This window comes from Somniosus microcephalus, chromosome 2 (genome assembly GCF_052327205.1).
Source record: "Somniosus microcephalus isolate GS21.2 chromosome 2, FLI_Smic_1.0, whole genome shotgun sequence".
NCBI lineage: Eukaryota > Metazoa > Chordata > Chondrichthyes > Squaliformes > Somniosidae > Somniosus > Somniosus microcephalus.
Window position 1 is genome coordinate 348,081,870 of NC_140988.1, and position 16,673 is coordinate 348,098,542.

The window sequence follows — 16,673 nt, forward strand, 5'->3', positions numbered from 1 at the left end:
TCGCTTGCGCCCAAAAGTTAGCGCTGCGCGTGGAGCCAGTTGCGACCGTCAGAAATTCAGTTTTTGCGCCCCAAGTCAGAACCGGGCGCTATTCCAGGGTGTGCCCGCCCCCGCTTGGGGCGCTGAAACTGAATTTCAGCGCTGTAGGTGCCGCTGTGCCACCCGCTGCGGAGCGGCAGGCTGCGGTACTGCAGGCCTCCTCCTTCTCTTAAGGGGGAGGTGCCTGCAACGGGGAGATCGCCGCTTGATAGTGCCGGCAAATGAGCCCGGCACCACGGAGAAGTGCCGGGCTCGCGGAAAGCAGCCGGCAATGCCGCGGGGGGGAGGGGGGGTGGAGGAGGCCGGGGAAGGAGGTGCGGTCGGGCGGCCGCCGAAAAAGCGGCCGGCTGCACCTCCGCCTTAACTAGCGCCACTAAGGCTGCAGGACGGCCACGGTTGCAGAACGTTGTTTGCGGCCGCTGCGGAAGAGGCGGTCGCAACTAAATATGGGGGTCGGGCCGGTATTGGGGCGGAACCGGGGCACTGCGCACACCGATGATGTCATCGGTGCCGGCGCAGCGCTACCGGCTACCGCCGCCATTACCGCTGCGCTGAATATCAGCGCAAACTCCTCTATTGGCGCAGAAGCCCTCTTTGGGCGGTAACTGGGTGCAAAGCTGGCGGGGCCTTACTGAATTTCTAGCCCAAGATGTCTTACTGGAATTATATAGGGCCCTGATGAGACCACACCTGGAGTATTGTGTACCGTTTGGGTCTCCTTACCTAAGGAAGGATATACTTGCCATAGAGGGAGTGCAACAAAGGTTCACCAGACTGGTTCCTGGGATGGGGATTGTCCTATGAGGAGAGATTGAGTAGACTAGGCCTATATTCTCTGGAATTTAGAAGAATGAGAGGTGATCTCATTGAAACATACAAAATTCTTACAGGGCTTGACAGGGTTGATGCTGGGAGGATGTTTCCCCTGGCTGGGGATTTTAGAACCAGGGGTCACAGTCTCAGAATAAGGGATCGGCCATTTAGGACTGAGATGAGGAGAAATTTCTTCACTCAGAGGGCGGTGAATCTTTAGAATTCTTTACCCCAGAGGGCTGTGGAGGCTCAGTCATTGAGTATATTCAAGACAGAGATCGATAGATGTTTGAATATTAAGGGAATCAAGGGATATGGGGATAGTGCAGGAAAGTGGAGATGAGGTAGATCAGCCATGATCTTACTGAATGGCAGAGCAGGCTCAAAGGGCCAAATGGCCGACTCCTGCTCCTATTTCTTATATTCTTATGTCTTAAAGGAGGAAAGAGAGGTAGAGGTGGAGAGGTTTAGGGAGGGAGTTCCAGAGATTAGGGCCTAGGCAGCTGAAGGCACGGCTACCAATGGTTGAGCGATTATAATCAGGGATGCTCAAGAGGGCAGAATTAGAGGATGCAGATATCTCGGGGGGGGGGGGGGGGTTTGTGGGGCTGGAGGAGATTACAGAGATAGGGAGGGGCGAGGCCATGAGGGATTTGAAAACAAAGGATGAGAATTTTGAAATTGCGGTGTTGCTTAACTGGGGGTCAATGTAGGTCAGCGAGCACAGGGGTGATGGGCGAACGGGACTTGGTGCAAGTTAGGACTTGGGCAGCCGAATTTTGGATAACCTCAAGTTTATGGAGGGTAGAATGTGGGAGGCCAGCCAGGAGTGCGTTGGAATAGTCAAGTCTAGAACTTATGCCTTCTTGTTCTGGAGTATCTCATCAGAGGATATAATTTCTTTGTATCCACCCTATCGAATCCCTTTACCATTTTAAAGCACTTGATTAAATTACCCCTCTACCTTCTAAACTGAAGGGAATTTAATTTGTAGTTAAACAAATGTAACGTAATCAAATTTAAAACATTTTAATTCCATTTGTCACTCGGGTGTCCTTTTTACCCTCGGGTTTAACATGGTTATGTGTACCTCACCTCATTATGATTAATAGAAAACTTCTTTCATTAGTCCCAGAAAGTTGGAAGAATTAAATTGGAAGAATCTATAATAAGGTAATCCCTCCAAGATATTTTGACATACTGATCTCGGGTATTACAGTGTTCACAGTGGGTGGAAATATATCCAGGGTCATGAAAGCCAGTGTGCCCATGCTGGTGCTAGCTTCTGAAACAACTACTACTAATTATTATTATAAATAACAATATCAACAAATATATACGAGCAGGAAGTCATCTCAGTGGGCTTTTCTATTATAATCCCACTTCCTTATTCTTCCCTCATGCCCTTTAAAAATAGAATCCTCTCAACGGAAAATGATTTGAGTGATTTCAAGAACTCTTGCATACCACTCTCCCACCCAACAGAACCCTTGCATGGGTCGGTTCCAGAGCTCATAAGACGATACACACTGACAATGAATCATCAACATAAAGAATATTAAGAAATACTCAAGCAACCAAAGGGCACTGTTGCAAAGCTACTGCAAAGCACCTTACTTGTGTCTTTCCAGAAACCACTGCTGTTGAGTTTGTAAATGAATATGGCGGTTTAATCAGTATGAAATGCTACCTTTAATTTAATGAAGGAAATGATTGAAAGCATAGCTGTATTTTCAAGGAGTTGTTAATATTGTAAAGGGCATCACTGGATTAGTATTCTACTTCATCATAAAATGCTTAGATAAACTTTTGCAAATATTGTAAAATATATTGAGCCTAGGTAATGTTAACCTAATTGGTAAAAATGAACAGTAGTTTGTATTTTTTTACATAGACTGCAGCATTAGTGCAGGACTTATTGTATTTAATGCAGTTTCCTGTGATAACAACAGAGCTTAGGATTCCCTTAACGATAGAAAACTCCACCACAAAAGTGATGTGTCTACTATGATTTGACTTATACACAGGTGAAGAGCCAATGCCCATAATGCAGAGTGAAAGACTAGGAGAGAATGTGAACTCGGGTTTTAAAACCATATTGATCACAGGAGTGGAGAAACCCACAGATGGAAGAGTTCCACACTTTTTATGACCGAAAGCAACAGATAATAGAAATTGGCCTGGAATTTGCGGTCAGCGGCGGAGCGAAGCGATTGCTGGCTTTGTTGTGGTGGGGGGGCCCACAGCGCAGGCCATGTTAGAACTCACAATGACAGACTGCAACTTCAGGATTTCGCATACACCAAATCCCGAAGTTGCGGACAGTTTCCAAGGCGGAATGCCGGTGAATGCTGCCAGTTCACTGTCATCCCAACTAAAAATTCCAGGCCAATATTTTAACAGGCACAATCACTGTTCCTCAACACTCAGCTACTAGCTCCTGCTTTAAGGAAATAAAGTACGGAATGAGGAACAGCCATTTAGCACAGTAAACCTGTTTTTCTTAATGATCATGTACAATTTGTTGAATCTTGGACTCTACCAAGCTCACTTATCCTCATGAGGAAGTGCTGAAATATTTCTCCCTATTCCTAAAGGTAAAGCAAGTAAATCTTCAGGATATCTAATGTAATTTTATATCTCATTATTTATATTTGAATGGTTGTCATCCTGTTCATATTGCATTTCTATAGGAACATAGGAACAGGAGTAAGTCATTCAGACCCTTGAGCCTGTTCTGCCACTCATTAGATCCTGTCTGATCTGTACCTCAGCTCTATTTGCCTGCTTTTACTCCATATCTCTTGATACCCTTACCTAACAAAAATCTCTCAATCACAGTTTTGAAAAACTCAATTGATCCTGCATCCACAGCCGTTTGGGAGAGACAGAGTTCCAGATTGTCGTTCCCATTTCTGACATGAATTGCTACAGAGTTTTACTCCTGAATTATCTCGCTCTAATTTTAAGATTAGAAACATAGAAACATAGAAGATAGGAGCAGGAGTAGGCCATTCGGCCCCTCGAGCCTGCTCCGCCATTCAATGAGATCATGGCTGATCATCCAAACTCAGTACCCTGTCCCTGCTTTCTCCCCATATCCCTTGATCCCTTTAGCCTTAAGAAATATATCTAACTCCTTCTTGAATATATATAATGAATTGGCCTCAACTGCCTTCTGTGATAGAGAATTCCACAGGTTCACCACTCTCTGGGTGAAGAAATTCCTCCTCATCTCAGTCCTAAATGGCTTACCCCTTATCCTTAGACTGTGACCCCTGGTTCTGGACTCCCCTGCCATCGGGAACATCCTTTCTGCATCTAGTCTGTCCAGTCCTGTTATAATTTTATAAGTTGCAATGAGATCCCCTCTCATTCTTCTAAACTTCAGCGAGTATAAGCCCAATCAACCTAATCTCTCCTCATACGTCATTCCTGCCATCCCAGGTATCAGTCTGGTGAATCTTCGCTGCACTCCCTCCATGGCAAGAACATCCTTCCTCAGGTAAGGTGACCAAAACTACACACAATACTCAAGGTGCGGTCTCACCAAGGCCCTGTAAAACTGCAGCAAGACATCCTTGTTCCTGTACTCGAATCCTCTCGCTACGAAAGCCAACATACCATTTGCCTTCTTAACCGACTGCTGCACCTGCATGCTTACCTTCAGCAACTGGTGCACAAGGACACCCAGGTCTCGTTGCACTTCCCCTTCTCCCAATCTATTGCCATTCAGATAATAATCTGCTTTCCTGTTTTTGCCACCAAAGTGGATAACCTCGCATTTATCCACATTATACTGCATCTGCTATGCATCTGCCCAATCACCCAACCTGTCCAAATCATATTGGAGTTTTTTGGCAACCTCCTCACAGCACACATGCCCACCCAGCTTTGTGTCATCTGCAAACTTGGAGATATTACATCTAGTTCCCTCGTCTAGATCATTAATATATATTGTGAATAGCTGGGGTCCTAGGACCAATCCCTGCGGTACCCCACTAGTCACTGCCTGCCAATCGGAAAAAGACCCGTTTATTCCAACTCTTTGCTTCCTGTCTGCCAACCAGTTCTCTATCCAAGTCAATACCTTGCCCCCAATCCCATGTGCCTTAACTTTACACGCTAATCTCTTATGCGGGACCTTATCGAAAGCCTTCTGAAAGTCCAAATACACTACATCCACTGGTTCTCCCTTGTCTATTCTACCAGTTACATCCTCAAAAAATTCCAGTAGATTAGTCAAGCACGATTTACCTTTTGTAAATCCATGTTGACTTTGTCCGATCCTGTCACTGTTTTCCAAGTGCTCTGCTATTACATCTTTTATAATGGACTCTAGCATTTTCCCCACGACCGATGTCAGGCTTACCGGTCTATAATTCCCCGTTTTCTCTCTACCACTTTTTTTGAATAGTGGGGTAACATTAGCTACCCTCCAATCCATGGGAATTGTTACAGAATCCATAAAATTTTGGAAGATGACCAGCAATGCATCTACTATTTCTAGGGCCACTTCCTTAAGTACCCTAGGATGTAGACTATAATAATAATAATAATTCAACTTTATTGTCATTGCACAAGTACATGAACAACGAAATGTGATCTTGCAAGCTCCCATGACTGGGAGAAGCAAAGCCGCTGCGTCGGTGCGCGCCGCCATTCCATTTCCACCATTCCGACAATCTTCAGCCCAACGCCCGGGCCTGCTCACCAGCCGCTCCTCCTTCCGTGACCTTCTCACCAACCGCCCCTCCTCGGGGCTCCTTCCGTGACCTTCTGCACCTGGTCTTTCCTGATGGTCACCCCTCCAGGTACTAACTAGGCCTGGCTCTGCTTAGCTTCACAAGCCTTGCCAGTGACCCTGTCCCTAGTCCCAGGAACAGGGCTGGGGAATCAGGCCCTGGGGATTTATCGGCCTTCAATCCCATCAATTTCCCTAACACCATTTCCCTACAAATACTGATTTCATTCAGTTCCTCCCTCTCATTAGATCCTATGTTCCCCGACATCTCTGGGAGGTTATTTCTGTCCTCCTTTGTGAAAACAGTCCCCTTTTTTCTGGATTCCCCCACCAGAGGAAATAGTTTTTTTCTGTATCTACCCTGTCAAATCTCTATCATATTAAACACCTCATTAGATCTCCCCTCAACCTTCTAAACTCAAGGGAATACAAATCAAGTTTACACAACCAGCCCTCATAATTTAAGCCTTTATGCCCTGGTATCATTCTGGTGAATCTATGCCATACCCCCTCCAAGGCTAATACATCCTTCCTGAGGAGCGGTGTTCAAAACTGAGTGCAGTACACCAGAGGAGGTCTGACCAAAGCTTCGTATTCCAACCTCTTGAGCTAAAGGCCAGGTGGTAGAAGAACCAAAGACCAGCTGCACCATTGTTATACATTGACAGTGAATGTAATTAAATGTTCTGATGCACTTGTTAATGCACTGTACTGTATTCTAACATTCAGTGTCTCAAAGTACATACAGTATATTAGTAACATCAGGTTGGCTGCAGGGAAGGAGGCGAGACAGCAAGGAGCAAAGGAAACAAGCCGAGAAAGAGAAAAACAAAAGGGAAACACTTACATTTCCATAGCACCTTTGTCACGTGCTCAGGATGTGACGAAGCACTTTACATCTAATGAATTACTTTTGAAGCATTGTCACCAGTATTTGTAGACAGATATGGCAGGCATTTTGCTCAGAGCAAGGTTCCACAAACAGAAAATAAATTGAATTTATTCCTGAATTTATTTTTGCTGGTGTTGGGTGAAGTAAGACGTCCCTGTCCCTCTTCAAATTTGTGCCATGAGATCCACCTGAACAGGGTTTAGCATCTGATCCAAAAAGCAATGGAGGGCTCCCTCAATTGAACTGACGTGTTAGCCTAGATTATGTACTCAAAACCTAGAGCAGGGCTTCCAACCAACAACCTGGGCGCTCAACGGTGCCTCCCCGGTGTCCTGGTTAAATGTTTACCCCTCAACTAACATCATTAAAACAGATTATCTGGTCGCTATAGCAAATTGTCTGTCGCGTTTCCTACATTACAACAATGACTACACTTCACAAGTACTTCCTTGGCCTTCAGTTAAGACAGGACCCAGTTAGACTTTAACACGAACACAGTGTGGTTTGACCCGGTATTAATTTGTTTGTCGATACTAAAATGTTGTCCTGTTGGACACCTGGCTTATCTTCGTCCTTCTGTAAGGATTGTTAAACATCTGGAGTTAGTGCCCTTGGCCGATCGCCCGTGGAACAAAAAAGTGCCTCCGATTATTTTAAAGTACTGCTGGAGATGGTCAGATGTTCGCTTCGTTTCTAAACTATATCGATCTTCGGGTGTTTAAACAGCAATGTGTGTGAGTTTCTCTTCTATTAATATCAGCAAAACCCGAGACTAAACTGAACAAAGTCTAACTGAGAGAGTTAGGGCAATAGTGGCGGAGACTCGCCCCACCTGTCCCCGGGGTATAGGGCAGACCTCTGAGAACAAACGCCACTAAATTGATACAACGTCGCTTCCATATTTGACCAGAAGCACTCGTGCTATCCATTCCCTCCCAGCCCACACCTCACTTAAAGCTGTGCAAGATTTAGCCGCCTTACCTTTTCTGAAACTGGTGGGGACATCGCCTCCGGTAATCTAGACAGGAAAGAGAAACGGGGATCTCGTGAGCAAAGAAATACTGCGATGACTATTGAAATATATCAATGCCGATATTAACATACGACATCAGAGCCTAATATCGGGACTTACTCTTATTCCTACGACGGATGACGAAAGCAACGATGGCGGTCAGTAAGAGGAGGTTGCAGGCAGTCAATGGTCCCCAAATAGTCCAGTTGCAGACATACCCTGGAAGAACAGCACAACTGCACATGAGCAATCCTTACCCCAATGCAACACAAACCTATTTCACCTATTACAGGGCAAGGCATCCCATGTTACTGGGCAAAATAACACGACGCAAACATCCCCCCGAAAACAGAAGCTTTTGGATAACAGGACTTCGAACTTCTAGCGAGGAGGTTGTTGTCTTTAGCTGCAGATTGTTGGTGAGATGTTCCGCCAATGGTCCGGGTTAAGCAGCTGGATCGAAATGGCCTTTTTCCAGTCCTGTATGTTGCTGAATTCTACAACAGGTCAGTATTATGCGATCAAATGCAGTGATCCCGTCACCTTTTACACTACTGCTTTCAGATATTAAAGCTAATAAGGTCATAGAATAATAAAACAGGCTGTTGCCCAACACTGTTACATTCTACATCCACATTCTCTTTTTAGGGGAGTTCTTGTTAAACCTAATCATGGCTGTAATTCTATCGCTGCTGGACCATATGATTTTAAAACAGAATTCCTTTGAACGGACATTTCTTAAAGGTTTTGCCGTCAATATTGTTAGCTTTAAGCTAATGATTTTAAAATGGATGCAGGGTATTTGTGTTATATGTACCTTTAGGAAGACAGGAAAGTACAGCACTAGAAAGACTCCGGTTGCTCCCAAACATGAATGTCTCTCAATCACCAGCTCCCTCAAATATATATTCTCCCTTGATTTTACAACCCCCACCATCTCCTCTGTGGCGTCTTTGGGTAGTACACGCACCAGCCTCTGACTCAATTAGTTGAATCAAAACTTGGTCCTGCACTTTCCCTCTTCTAAGATTAAACCTGGTTCTAGAGTGTCTGCCTCTGTTATCTGTTGGCAGATAATGCTATAATATATGGCCATGTTGTCTGACAGCATCAGGAAGCAAACAAGTTAAGCAAAAAAAGAAATGGTTACAGCACAGAAGAAGGCCATTCGGCCGGTCGAGCCTCTGCCGGCTCTCTGCAAGAGTGCTTCAGCTAGTCCCACTCCACCGCCCTTTCCCCATAGCCCTGCAAATTGTTTTCCTTCAGGTACTTATCCAACTCCCTTTTGAAAGCCATGATTGAGTCTGCCTCCACCACCCTTTCAGGCATTGCATTCCAGATCCTAACCACTCGCTGTGTAAAAAAACTTTTTCCTCATGTTGCATTTGGTTCTTCTGCCAATCACCTTAAATCTGTGTCCTCTGCTTTGTAGGTACAGCTGTATATTCAGAACTTGTATTTATATAGCGCCCCTACAATCTCAGGGCATCCTAAAGTGTTTTACAGACAATTAAGTACATTCGATGTTGTAATGTAGCAAAACCGCAGTCAATTTGTGCACAGCAAGGTCCCACAAACAACATGAAATTAAATAACCAGCTCATCTGTTTTGCGTGTTGGTTGAGGGATAAATATTGGCCAGGACACCAGGAGAACTCTCCAGCCCTTCTTCTAATAGTGCCTTGGTATCTTTGACGTGCACTTGAGAGGACAGGACCTTGGTTTAACATCTCATCTGAAAGACGGCACTTCTGACAGTGCAGCTCTCCCTCACTATCGCACTGAGGGGACAGCCTGGATTGTGTGCTCAAATTCTACAGTGGTGCTTGAACCCACAAATTTCTGACTCGGAGGCAAGCCTGTTATCATTGAGGCATAGAAACAGAAAAAAATAGGAGCAGGAGTAGGCCCTTCGAGCCTGCTCCGCCATTCAATGTGATCATGGCTGATCCTCTATCTCAATACCATATTCCTGCACTTTCCCCATACCCCTTGATGCCTTTTGTGATTCTAGAGACAAGGCTATTGATCCTGGTTGGAGAGTTCCATGCTTTGTAGATACAGCCTGTGTATTAAGAAGCTTTACTGTAACTACAATAAATAATTTCTGTTGTTTTCTAAAGCTGCTAATAGAAATCCGAAATAAAAGCAGAAATCTTAGAAATACCCAGCAGCTCGGGCTGGTGAAAGAGTTCCACCCACTGACTAACCTGCTGTGTGTTTCGGGTTTATTCATTCTGCAGCCCATGGCGACCCGGGGAGAATGGATTCATAGAAGAAATATCAATTGTGTGTGTTTTTTTTAAATAACAGTAACAAACCAACCCTTCTCACAGGGCCTGTCATTTGTTGGGCTCTAGAAATATTCCAGGAATTTTAATGTGGTCTCGGTGACTTCAGTGTTTTATACAATAAAGGATCCCAGAGGGAAATTATTGTCCATGGAAACCTATTTGTGTCCCATCCTACTTCATAGAGTCATACAGCACAGAAGGAGGCCATTGGGCCCACCGTGCCTGTGCCAGCTCTTTGGTAGAGCTATCCAATTAGTCCCACTCTCCTGCTCTTTCCCCCTAGCCTTGTAAGTGTTTTCCTTTTCAAGTATATATCCAACTCCCCTTTGAAAATTACTGTTGAATCTGCTTCCACCGCCCTTTCAGGCAGCACATTCCAGATCACAACAACTCGCTGCATAAAAAATAAATCTCCTAATTTCCCCCTTGGAATTTATTTTTTGCCAATGATTACTTGTTTGGTTATTTTTGGCAACAGATTCACTTTTAAATTATCTTCATAAAACCTTGTTAAATTTCAGAGGAACTCTTGGATCTAAAGAAGTGTTCGGTCCCTCATTTTAATCCTTCTCAGGGCAAGTGGTGTGGCCTCAACCCACAGCTGCCCTGTTATTGCATTGTGAAATAACAACAGAAAAAGCTGGAAAAACTCAGCAGGCCAGGCAACATCCGTGGAGAGAAATTAGAGTCAACGTTTCGGTTCAAACCCTTTGTCGACAAACCTTGTCTTGACAAAGAGTTTGCCCTGAAACGTTGACTCTATTTTCTCTCCACGGATGTTGCCTAGCCTGCTGAGTTTTTCCAGCATTTTCTGTTGTTAGTTCGGATTTCCAGCATCTGCAGTATTTTGCTATCGTATTATTGCATTGTGACTTGGATTCAGGAATTCACACCCGTGGCGTTTCCGTTCCAACCAAGTGGAAGCAGGTTCAGACTGGGTTCTGACGGGCGGTAGTGGAAAGGTTCACCATACCTGCCCCTCTCCACAGGTGCTGCCTGCCCTGTGGCGTGTTTCCAGCATTTTCTGCTTTTTAGTTTCTGTTCTTCTTCATCCCGCCAATACATCCATTACAATTAACTTGTAAATGCAACGATTAGTTCGTCATTTTATAATGATGGCAATGTGCATTTTAAAATGAACGATATTCAGTGCAAAATTGGGATAGACTACGGGAAAAATCTGTAGCTGATCAATCATAACTGAAAGAGCGTGCATTGCATCTTTTAAGGGGCGGGGATACCCCATACACATTTAAAGTAAAGGAAGACACGAGGCGGTGGGGATAAGTGAGATAGTTTTGTTTTACTCCAGCAAAGAGCCAACACAGACACGATGGACAGAATGGCCTCCTTCTGTGCTGTAAGCTCACTTGTAAATTAAAGGGTTTGCATTGCACATCGGGAGGGTTTTCCTGGGAACAAGGCATCAGCACTCCCATTCAACTGAGCAAAAAAAACCTCCATCCAATTGTTTTATCGAAGGAGGCAAGAAGTCATCCTTCGCATATTGACCACATACGGCAGCTCCCTGGGAAATCCGCCACCATTCACTGAATTCATTAAAGTTCCGAGGTAACAAGTTAAAAAAAACTCTTCCATTGTACTTTAAAACCAACGTGTTTGTTTGTTTTTTAAGTCTAATTTTATCTCACTGCTGATAATTCGAAATTGGATGAAAAAATCAACGAATCCTGAGTGAAAGGGACCTGCAGGGAATACTGTGAAACAATTCCCAATACAAGTAGCTCAATATCAGGGCACATCCCATAAATAGCTTTAGAACATTTCAGTGATCATACATACATATATATATAATAACCCTTCTGGATTCACTCACCTCTAAATCAAAGTTATAAACATGAAATACTCTCGGCACCTCATTGGTTTGTATGGGCGGTTTAGAATCTGAATAACTCGCAACACATTTTACTAAACATCTAGTGCCTGGCTTGTCATGTTAAGAGTTCTCTGGCAATGCTGTGTTGGTAAAGGATCGGAGCCATTCAAAGCCCCATCCGCCCTCAGTATGGGCAGTTTTAATAACCAATTGGTCTATAAGAATTGAAATGAAAAGCAACCCTATTTATCACCCAGATATATGTAATGGGGAGACAGTCCCAGCCTGACTATCTCTCAGACAGTCCCAGTCTTTCTCTCTCTCAGACAGTCCCAGCCTGACTATCTCTCAGACAGTCCCAGCCTGTCTCTCTCTCACAGTCCCAGCCTGACCATCTCTCAGACAGTCCCAGCCTGACCATCTCTCAGACAGTCCCAGCCTGACTATCTCTCAGACAGTCCCAGCCTGACTATCTCTCAGACAGTCCCAGCCTGTCTCTCTCTCTCAGTCCCAGCCTGACTATCTCTCAGACAGTCCCAGCCTGACCATCTCTCAGACAGTCCCAGCCTGACTATCTCTCAGACAGTCCCAGCCTGACCATCTCTCAGACAGTCCCAGCCTGACCATCTCTCAGACAGTCCCAACCTGACTATCTCTCAGACAGTCCCAGCCTGTCTCTCTCTCTCAGACAGTACCAGTCTGTCTCTCTCTCAGACTGTCCCAGCCTATCTCTCAGACATGAATATTAAGGGAATCAAGGGATATGGAGATAATGCAAGAAAGTGGAGTTAAGGTAGAAGATCAGCCATGATCTTATTGAATGGCGGAGCAGGCTCGAGGGGCCAAATGGCCTACCCTTGCTCCGAGTTCTTATGCTCAATGCTCACAGTTTGACATCAGCCTTACCATTCCTGTTCACGTTCTTCTTGCCACGCTCGATCGGGTACTTATGCCGATTGATTCTGCGGCGTTTTGTAGTTGGAGGCGGCGAGGTCACCTTCTGTTTCTCTGGAACTGAAATAAACAGCGTTTTGTGAGCATTGCATTCTAGTGCGTGTTGTACCCAAGCGTCTTCTGTCAAGTAAAAGCCAGTATCCCTGGCCGCAAACAGCAGTGTGGGGACGGCGGAGGATTATTTCCATCGTATCTATCGCCGTCAATAACTGACTGCAATTGAAAGCCTGACTTTGTTGGACTTGAGACTTGTGACAAGTGATGATAATGACTTCTCTGAGAAGCCGTAGCCAGTAAGTAGAACAATATTAACGAAGAGCAACCATTTCAAAATTTGATCACAAATCATTAGGGGAAACCGGTATAATCTGAATATACAGTGGAGTTCCTAATTAATAATTTTGGCAATTGTACAGAACAAACGTTTACAAAACCGAAATGTCAGAAATCACAACAGTGCCGCAAGATTTCTTTTCTTTTCTGAAGGCCTGTAATCTGAATCTGCCTCTAGATTTATTTAAAAAAGGTTCTGACGAAGGGTCATCGACCTGAATCGTTAACTCTGTTTAACTCTCTCCACAGATGCTGCCTGACCTGCTGAGTGTTTCCAGCATTTTCTGGTTTTATTTTTTTAAGGTTATTTTCGTTGCTTTAAAAAATCTGCTGTTTTTGTTGTTGTAATGTCACAATTTACAGTATCCAAATTCGAGATCTCCTTACCTACAGTCACCACACTGCCACCTCCCAGGATTATGGCTTGAGAGCTGGGCATCAGACAGTGATAGGTGCCATTGTCGGAGAGGCTCAAGTTCTTGATTGTTAAACTGAAGGCCAGTCGAAAGGAATCTCTGGTCGAAGTGAACCGTTCAGTTATTCCAGCTCCTCGGGCCTGTTTGTTCAGGATCGAGGCTGACATCAAAAATTGCGCTTCGGAGTTTTCGTTCACTTTGTACCAAAATACCCGATCAAGCGCGGAACTTTTCAAAGTGCAGGAGAGTTCGACCTGCGCGCCTTTGGCCTCCAGTATTTCGCTTGGAGTCTGGACTAAGGTCGGTTGGAGCTGAGCACCTGGCCAGAAAAATACACATTTATTTTTCAAAACATTCAACATTCCTTACCCCCTTTCTGTCTTTCCCGGATAAGCGAATCCAGAATCGACAGTAGCTTTTAAAAGATAATTGGATACATACTTGAAGGGGAAACATTTGCAGGGCTATGGGGGAAGAGCAGGGGAGTGGGACTAATTGGATCGCTCTTTCAAAGAGCCGGCACAGGCACGATGGGCCGAATGGCCTCCTTCTGTGCTGTATGACTCTACAATTGTACATGACATTTATCCAGTTGAACAGTCCCTTGCTCAAAGATCGCTCAAGAAAGTATTGCCATAACAGCATAAACTCAGCATGTTCACACAATGGAACTTTGATTTCTAAATGTACTTACTTTTTATCCAACAGCTCAGAATACAAACATATCCAAGAAGTTTCATTTTGCCCAAGCGAAAAACTGCTGTTTACTGAAGACTAGGGGAGAAGTTCTGTTCGAAGGAGAAACCAGTCGCCTCTCAATAACCAACCAGAAGGCAACCTGACACTCGGCACCACTCAGCAGCCAGCTCAGGGCCACGTCATTCACACACCCATTATATGCAAATATGTTTTATAAGCTCAAAACTGGGGAACAGGCTATATGCTCCCAAAGCTACTCCTAGAACCTGATCAAAGGTGCAAAATGTTAGTCTTCCACATTTAACAGCTCCACAACCGCCGAGATATCTGCGCTCCTCTAATTCTGCCCTCTTGAGCATCCCCATTATAATCGCTCATCCATTGGCGGTCGTGCCTTCTGTTGCCTAGGCCCTAAGCTCTGGAATTCCCTCCCTACACCTCTCCACCTCTACCTCTTTCCTCCTTTAAGACGCTCCTTAAAACCTACCTCCTGCCCTATGTGGCTGGGTGTCAAATTTTTGGTCTTAAAATACTCCTGTGAAGCACCTTGGGACATTTTACTACTTTAAAGGCGCTATATAAATACAAGTTGTTGTTTCAACAGGTCACTGTTAGGCATTTGACTGTAAGGAACATTACAGAGCATGAAAGAGACAAAGGCCCCAACAGGTCCCATCATGCCCATTCCTTTCACAGACCGTTCAATCTCTTCACGGATCCGATTTCGGACATGCAAGACAACGTCCTCCAGATGATCCTATCAGGAGAATGCATCTGGAGGTCAGTTGGTTGCTAATCCGAATGCGTTATTCCGACACAAAGACAAAATACTGCGGATGCTGGAAATCTGAAATAGAAACAGTAAATGCTGGAAATACTCAGCAGGTCAGGCAGCATCTCACCACAAATACTGCCTGACCTGCTGAGCATTTCCAGCATTTTCTGTTTATATTACGTTATTCTGACACTGTCTAAATAATTGGAAGTCAAATTTGGAATAGTGTGCGGTCTTCTGAGCACTCTGCGCAGATGCATTGGAGAGGATTCAGAGAAGAGCAGGCACTTGGGGCTCCAAGAGATGGGGAGAAATAAGAAATCTGGACTGTGTTCTTTTAGTGGCAAGATCCAAATGTTTCAAATGATACACATGAAGAAGGTAGACACAGCAGGTTGTTTAACGCTGACTGCAAGGGTATAAACAAAGGCGGAACTCAAAGCTAAGAAGCCCCGAGTGAGATAAGTGAGAATAAAGCTCCAGTGAGGTAGTCAATCCACTGGCTAACCCAATACATTGGAAAGGAACCATGCGGTAGATTCAGTTGGGTTAGTGAGTCAAATTAATGTCTGCGGCAGATACACTTCCTAAACATTTTCTGCTAAACTGGATTCATTCCCAATTCAGCGTTAGTGTATCCGATTGTTTCAATTGTTCCAAGTATAGTCAGGTACAATCAAATACTCCAAGGAGCGCAAAGGGTCCTGTTCTACAGAGAACAAGGGTTCATCTGAAAGGAGTCAGCTAGGGTTGAATAATGGACGTTGGGATTGGATAGATATTTTGCTTGTAGGGATTAGGTAAAACGTTGCAGAATGTCCCTTAAGGAAATTATCTGAGTGAAGTAGAGTCCACGATAAGATAGACTGTATATAGTCTGTGGAAGGAGCGCGTTTGATACCCCTAGCCGCCTCTTCTCATTCTAAGCTTTCTGAACTCCTGATTTAAATCAAACAGAATTTCTAACCTGACATTCTACATTACATTCGACTAATCGCTATCCTCGGCACCATATTTACTAAGCCCCAATAGTTGAAATGATCAAGTTCCACATAGTGTCCTGTAATGTGCACCAGTACTTGTATAAACCTTCCAATGGGATATGTTGTTCAGCATCAATGGTCAGCCTCATGTGGGAGCAACAACCCTCATCTCAAGTCTTGTGTAAGGCTTGCTCATTTTATACCTTGAGCACTAGGCAGGTACTCGACTAAAACAGGGCAATTTGATATATTCACGTGGCTTACTGAAACAAAAGAATATACGATTCTACGATTCTATGTAACAGGCCCTTTTCCGTTATCTTAATAAACTGAACGCATTTACCATTTACTTCCTTTACCCATTTTTTATTATATAACATTATGACAGCGCTCCGTTATTTATACCAAAGCCTCTAATTCAATTATTAAATAATTACTCTGCAAGGATATGTGTGTGCACGTTACTTGCCCCAGATTTAATCGGTGAGTACATTCCAATGGAAACTCGCCTCTCTGTTACTGAGGACGGTTTCTTTCTGACACACACTTACCCTAGAATGCCCATCAGTAAGTGAAGAAGACTAGTTAAGACAGACGCGGTACTGAGAACAGTTGCCAGTCTTCAGTAATTTGAAATTTGAAATAGCCTGTTTGAAAAATGCACCAAGCAGCGAATATCCAGATTCCCTGCGCTATTTCTGTAGTACTTAAATGCATCGGGCCTTGATATATGATCAAGTAGGAGCTCTGAGCACCATCCTGAAGCAATTGACAGGAAACGGCGATGTACTGCAAATTCTTGCCCTAATATTACTCCATAATATTGAAGACATTCTTTTTCAAACCGTTTTTATTATTTACAAAGGGCGCCTCCCACCTCAG

At 44.3% G+C, this 16,673-nt stretch overlaps 1 protein-coding gene across 1 annotated transcript in view; it reads right to left on the bottom strand.

Annotated features, from left to right (window-relative positions):
- Positions 1 to 14,114, bottom strand: part of LOC147123671 (uncharacterized) — a 37,994-nt gene extending 23,880 nt beyond the window's left edge. The window contains exons 1-5 of the mRNA XM_086004816.1: positions 14,029 to 14,114; positions 13,306 to 13,653; positions 12,538 to 12,645; positions 7,621 to 7,719; positions 7,470 to 7,506 (exon numbers count right to left, since the gene is read on the bottom strand). Of these exons, the coding sequence (XP_085860942.1) occupies positions 7,470 to 7,506; positions 7,621 to 7,719; positions 12,538 to 12,645; positions 13,306 to 13,653; positions 14,029 to 14,074 (638 nt within the window). The 5' untranslated portion in view covers positions 14,075 to 14,114. The remainder of the gene's footprint in view (positions 1 to 7,469; positions 7,507 to 7,620; positions 7,720 to 12,537; positions 12,646 to 13,305; positions 13,654 to 14,028) is intronic.
- Positions 14,115 to 16,673: the final 2,559 nt, after the last annotated feature.